We start from the raw sequence: 7,140 nt of genomic DNA, 5'->3' as shown, positions 1-7,140 counted from the left end.
CTAGTGAAAAAAGGAATGCAGGACCATAACTGAACGGTAGCAAACAGAAAGTGAGCTCGAATAGGGCTATTTTCGAAGGCAATTTCAAGTTTATGACAAATTTTATACATCGAAGTAGATAGTGCGTACCAAATTAAAAATTCTGTCCTATTGCAAGTTGTTTGCTAATGAAAAATGCTGGATTGCATTTGAGTTGCTCGGCAGTGCGGTGCAGTGGTGCATGACTAAGATAGGTTTCGTGTTGAACACATAGAAATGTCAACTGTGTCTACTGAATGCTTTATACAAATTTTTATTGCAGAGAATTTGCAAAGGGAAGCAGAGTTATTACTATTTGTACGCAAAGTACTGGCTCATATTGCGTAATAACAAGTTCAGAGCGAGTGGTACAAAGTTATCTATCACATAACGTTAACAGGCAAAGCAATTGCAGCTCAAGCAAAGCCGAACTATGAGCAAAATTTCAGAATTACTATGAAGGATCGGCTGAGATTTGATAGAAATATATTTGCGGAAGTGGTACAGCGGGCGCTGCATGGCGGACTCGAAATGCATGGCATAGCACAAAGGTGCATTGGATGACGGAAACGCACAGCATCATGTCCATATCGAAGTTGCGCAGCCGGCCAGCAATTCTGAAGCGGCAGGAACATGTAAGAAGCCCCAATGGAGGCGGTGGCAGTGGTGTTAGTCGAACTAACATTGCTGATGCACACAAAACTGCCAAATCAATAACACCCGCTGCGATCACAAAACAACTGAATACTGCACCAACGAATGCGGCTGCTGTGACAACTGCACACACTGTAATGGTGAAGCAGCAACAACAAAGTCAACTTCCACAAGCCACACAAACCTATATACCTCAAACATCACTGCTGAAAATTGAACCATTTGTTCCTAGTCTTACTACACGGCTGCGGCATCCATTTGGACGCTCTTATACTACACTAAGCACCACAACCCCGAAAGCTGCAACAGCCAGTAGCAACAACAATAATAAACGGAAAATACCAGCCAACACAAATGCTGCTACCGCACTCAATTCCCCACTGTTGGGGGCAGCAATTGATAGCAACCACGTCAAAGCGAACGCCACAACTACGCGCGCAACACTCGCTGTCCATCTGCGACGCAATCCTGTTCGGGCAATAGTCACGCGCCAACGTTCCAAATCCACCTCCGCCACGAATCAACGACCACCAAAATATCGAAATTTATCACCGAATATGTTATTGAATAGCCAACACATCGCGGCAACGCATAGTGCGAGCGCTGTTGCTGGTGCTGATGCCGCAGGTGATGGCGGTCCTAGTGTTAATAGCAGCGCCAGCGGAAATTCCAATGCAGCTATTGTTACATTGCAGCCAAATGGTATTTGCCGTATAACTCGCTCCTCACAAGAGCGCGAAAAGCAACCGGATCGAATTAATTATGATCGACGCGGGCTCAGTGCGATACCGATATTTGAGCATGAAACACAGCTGCGTCTGCTGTCGCTACAACATAATCTCATCAATATTTTTCAAATACCAAAAGAAGAGCCTCCGTCACCACCACCACCACCGCTGGTCGCTTCAGTACCCACGATAGCACCAGCAGACGTTCAATCTGAGTTTGGTGGAAGCAAACAAAATGCGCTCATTCTAGCTAATGACGTAAATTTAGCGAAACCACTACGACGCCAAAGTGAGCGTGTTGGTGCCGGAAAGATAGACCGGTCTGCTAACGGTGTCAATGTACGCTTGACGCTTGCTTTGGCATCAACAAATGCACGTCAATTGAATAGCAACACCGTAACGCCGCCACCACCGGCCCCACCGCCTTCTCCGCTGGGACAGATTGACCCACTGCCACGTCCTCCGCCTCCTCATCTTTACCAACAATTGCTGCAGCAACGTCTAACTACCGGTGCAAGTAATAATTTGATTAAAAATTTGCAGTACAATGCGCCATTGCTACCGCTGGTACGTCAGCCGATGCCTTGTCGTTTTGCACTTAAACGCTCCAAAAGTTTTATCACTAACATACCACGCCATCTGAGCATCATTCAGCAAAATTTGCTGAAAACGCAAATAGCGCGTGTTAAACTCAGCACGACAGGTGCAGAAGCGCGGCTAAAAAGTTTCGATTCGAACACCAGCGCGCTAACCAACATCACAGAGTCGTCTTCATCTACTTTGGAAATTTCGACTACAAATACAATTGTCACCAATAAAACGAGCAACTCTGATGGCTCAACTTTTGCTGTGAGCGAGCTCGAAGAAGACAATCCTCTACAACAACTGACTGTTAAGAATAGACAACTTGTTGCTTCTTATGGCATGATTTTTCAAGATCTAGTCTTTCTCGACCTCTACGACAATCAAATCGAACGCATAGGCAACTTGGACGGCTTGCCTATGCTCTCCGTGCTGTTGCTGGGTAAAAACCGTTTGACCGACATCGGTGGACTCAGCTCAGTGAGGCAAACGCTTCGTGTACTCGATCTGCATGGCAATAAAATCGCCAACATCGCTAATAAACTCAATTGTCTTCAAGAGCTCAAGTCTCTCAATTTGGCTGGCAATTTATTGCGGCAAATAGGACCAAACGATTTTAGTGGCCTGGGGCAGTTACGAGAGCTAAATTTGAAGCGCAATAAAATCAAGCGCATTAGTGGTTTTGAACATCTCATAGCATTGGAGCGGCTGTGGCTCTGTCACAATGAGCTGCATCGCGTGGACGATATGGCTTCCATTGCCAGGGCAACCAATTTACTTGAGATAGCCATCGAGAATAATCCCGTTTCTCTGGCAGGTGACTGTGTCTCATTTCTTGTCAGCCATTTGCCGCGCCTGCAATCGCTCAGTCAGATGCCCATTACCGAGCAGGTACGTTGTGCCGCTATGTCTTGGAGACGTAATAAAGAGATTTCGGACACGCATTATGCACACCTCTCGCCTGACGCCTATCAGAGCATTAAACGAGAGGAGGTAATCTCGAATGCACGCACAAATTGGGAGTTGTTAAGGTCACAAAAGTCGTTGCAACAGCACAGTTTTACACAAAAACATACACAGCAACGACTGACGCAAGCATACCCAGCAGCGCCACGCATCGCAATACCCACCGAATTGGCCTGCATAAACGAATCCACTGAGGTGGCAGGAAATACCACAGAAGAGGGTGGGTTGCTCGTGGCTGAATTTGTGTCAGAATTAGAAGAATTTATTAAGGTGCCGCCCATACAGCCGCAGCAACAAAAGCATCCAGAACCACAACAACAACATGAACTGCAACAGACACTGCGACAGCCACAAAAACCAGAGCAGACTACGTCAACGCCTACAACAACAAAACCTAATGCACAGCAGCCACATAATTTAAGCAGCAATGCCAAATGCAATAAAAACAAAAACAATAATGTTGAAAATAGCAACAACAGCAGCAACAGCGCACGTAACTCCGGCTCATCAGTGTCTAGTTTAGGCCCGAATATTCAATCCTCTTCTAGTTGCTTTAGTTCCGACAACGAGGACTCCACTGAGTTACGCCAACGCGCCACACGCATACACAAACGCCAAAAGGCAGCGGGGCAACAACAGCGACGGAGTGGGACGAATGAATTTGGGATTGAAAATTCTGTAGTAAAAGAAAAGAGTAGTTCGGCGCAAAACGCAAAATCTACCAATAGTGACGCTGAAATGGCTATCAAAGCCAATAACGAAGCTGAGAGGGACGAACAAAGATCTAACATAACCACTAGCACTGTGACCACTGGGTCAGAATTGGAGGCAAATAGAATAACCACAAAGTATGCCAATGCAATGAGCCCCGACATAGTCAATTTGTCGACACAACAGGCACCACAAGCAAACGTAAAAGAAAATATTACAGTAAAGGCTTTGGAGTCTGTCTGTCAGGTGGACAATAACTCATCAATACTGACGCCGAACCGCAATTCTAATGCCAGCAAAACAACATTGGCACAACAAAAAGTGGCTACCACAACAGCCATAATTGGAAGTACCCCCACAGCGCAAATTACAAGCCGAGGTAGCTCACTAAGTCTGGGATTTAAAGAGCACCTGTGTATGCCTGTGCAGGCGCCACAACAAACAACCAGCAGTGGCAATGGCGGACCAACAGGACATGCAAGAGCGGCAACGCGCACAGTGTGTCGTCGCCTAATGAGGTCACAGACAATTGTGGGCGCCAGCGGTGTTGGCACAAATAACTGCTCACCAGCCGCAGCCATTAACGGAAATGAAGTGTGCAGCGGTAAGCGCACAGCAAACACAAGCAGCGGCAGCAACAACAAAAGCAACAACAATAATGGTAAAGCGATAGCAAATGCCACGTTGACGCCGTGCAACGGTCAAGCGCCAACAAAGCCAACTGTCACCTGCATAGTGGCGCCTACACCACTCAGCACAGCGAACAACTCGCTGTTAGGCGGCCCACGCGCTTCGACTGCTGGCAAGGGGGAACGAGAGGTGCGCGAACGCGAACGCGAACAGGGCGGTGACTATCTCATCGAGATTTGTGGCCGCTACCTGAACGTGTACGGCCAGGGCGCACTGCGCTATATCGACAAACAGTGGAATGCAACGAAAGCGCAGGATGTGCATACCTTGAATTTTAGCTACATCAATTTCAACAATATCGCCTCTACAATATTGGCGCGCGTCAAGTCGCGATTTCCAAATGTTGAAAATTTTGTATTTCGTGAAACGAACATCGAATATATTGGCCAGCTGAACGCATTGGCCGAACTGCAAGGCATTAGTTCGCTCACCATCGATCCGGAGGGAAATGCAATTACCACAAAGGATTTGTGGCGTGAATATGCCATTTATCGACTGTCACACTGGGGGCTTAAGCTGATCAATGGTGTCACGGTCACGGAGGCAGAAATCGAGACATCAAATGAATTGTATGAAGGTCTATCCGATTTAGTGCTGTGGGCGATGCCGGCGACGATGCTGCAACCATTGTTGGCGCGTTTACGGTTAGACGAAACATGTACGGCCAGTAAAATGTCGCCTAAAGAGTGGCTAATGAAGCCGGAAAACAAATCATTGCGCCTAGTCGTTGGCAAGGAGGCGCTGCAATGGAAAAAGCCAACACCTACTAATGGCACTAACAACAATGGCAACGCCGCGAATACTAGTGGGCACCACCAACAGCCAATGCATTATGCCGTTAAAGAGGCCAGTGTAGTCGTGGGCGTCAATCCCAACACCAACTTCAATGCGCTTAGTATGCGCGAACGGGGCCGCTTGCACTTTGCCACCATGCTCGAGAACACTGTGAACGCGATGGAGAAAATGCGTATGCTGGAATCGCTGTGGTCAAGTATGCTGCTGGATATCGTGCGGAATGCACTACTCGATTACTCGCATCTCGACGAATATTTGCGCAATGAAATGGAGGAAATCATGAAGTAACAACACCAAACATGGGTGCCGCTTTGATGGGGAGAGTGAACGAAGCGAAGTCGCCTGTGGCCAAAGGCACTATTTACGCGCGGGAGTATCTACATAACTATGCGCCTGCGGCAGAAATTGTTGACGTCTCCGAGGACGTCATTTGTGTTCAATTCGATGGTAGTCGCCACCGTCAGTATACGATAGTGCAATAAATTTAGTGAATTCGAATATAGAAACACATATACATACATACATACATACACTTTAGAAAATTACAACAAGGGACAGCGTACATATATATACACATACACATACACATATATAGGTGTATATTAAGTTAGTATTATAGAATGTAGAACTATGAAAATTTGTAGCCCAATTTTTAAAATATATGAAAAATTAATCACTATTCTGTAGCAGTGTTTTTGTAATCGAAATCAAAACTTTCCAAAAATAGATGTAGTACCAAGAGTATTTTCCACCAAAGTGTTAAAGAAAACTTGTCTTTTTCGTTGTTGTTTTTGTAGCAGCATAAGCATTCCTCATACATATACGGGGAATGCTGCCGAGGTGACAGTTCCTGGCCCAAAATCCGGGCCGTTCCGGTGAGGTAGAACCAACTCTCGTTGGAGCGATTGTCTTATTCGTTGTTTTTGTAGCAGCTTACAGGGTTTAGGTCTGTGCGGTGTAGTCACCAATCGCCCTCCCATAACTCATCTAACGGTAAGCCCAGGAAGCTTGCTGTTTCGACAGGTTGGGAAAGGGGTGTTAGATGAGTGGGCTTGATGGAGCATGTGAAAAGGTGGTTAGTAGCGTGCAAGGTGCCTTAGTAAGAGTTTAACCTGCTACAAGAACGTAATTGTACCAAAGTTACACGGGTCTTTCGAGGTAGCTGGAGCTCTTCATGTCTTGTGGGTGGTAGTCGGACTCAGTGTATGTCTAAACACTATCCGGTCCAGTAGTTGTCGTTTTGTTTTGTCCTGGATCTCGTCGGAGTAGTTGAAGAGATGCCTCCTGATGTGCCTGGTTCAAGCAGTTGTCTACATGGGTGAAAACTACGATAGCACCCTAGTAGAAACTGTTTGCTGAGCACTTTATTGTGCTCTTTTATAGGTAGCATCCGTGCTTCGTGGTGAAGGTCTTGACGCGGGGACATCCGGTGTCATTCCGTCGCTGTCCTAAGAGTATCACTCCCCCCACTACGTATCACTAGTTCCAGGCAGCCAGACAGGCCCAGAGTAATTTAGAACTTAGCCGGCCAATTGCTTTAAACGTCGCCAGCAACATTTCTTTGTCTTTGCTCCAAGTACTGCCGGCTACCGATTTGACGATCTTGTTGCGGTTTTAGACTTTAGTAGCAGTTGCGGTTGTGTGCATAGAAAAGGAGAGCAAACTATCGAAGGCAACTCCTAAAATTTGGGGGTTGCTTATATTTTATATTTTTCACATGCCTCTTGTTGAACATGCCACACATGAACATGTTGAACATGCACGCTACCACGAACACATTTCCTTTTAACGGGTACCTCTATTAGATAAATCGATAAGAAATTTAATTAAATTACAATCTTCTTCCTTCTTTCTTCCATTGTTATTGGATCACCCTTTTATGTCTTTGTACCTTTATAATTTTAAACAACTGATTTTTTTGTTGTTAAAAAAGCAACCATTTGCCACCATCGGCTCCTGCTTGCAAGTTGTTGCAGGCTAAAATTTTCCAAGCAAA

General features: G+C 46.0%; 1 protein-coding gene across 1 annotated transcript; it reads left to right on the top strand.

Moving 5' to 3' along the window:
- Positions 1 to 524: 524 nt before the first annotated feature.
- LOC129242318 (uncharacterized) lies at positions 525 to 5,447 on the top strand. Its single transcript, XM_054878897.1, has one exon. The coding sequence runs from the start codon at positions 579 to 581 to the stop codon at positions 5,430 to 5,432; it is 4,854 nt and encodes a 1,617-aa protein (XP_054734872.1). The 5' UTR covers positions 525 to 578; the 3' UTR covers positions 5,433 to 5,447.
- Positions 5,448 to 7,140: the final 1,693 nt, after the last annotated feature.

The sequence above is a fragment of the Anastrepha obliqua genome, chromosome 3 (genome assembly GCF_027943255.1).
Source record: "Anastrepha obliqua isolate idAnaObli1 chromosome 3, idAnaObli1_1.0, whole genome shotgun sequence".
Taxonomy (NCBI): Eukaryota; Metazoa; Arthropoda; class Insecta; order Diptera; family Tephritidae; genus Anastrepha; species Anastrepha obliqua.
Note: the sequence above shows the minus strand (reverse complement) of the source record. Positions and strands in the feature narration are given on the sequence as shown.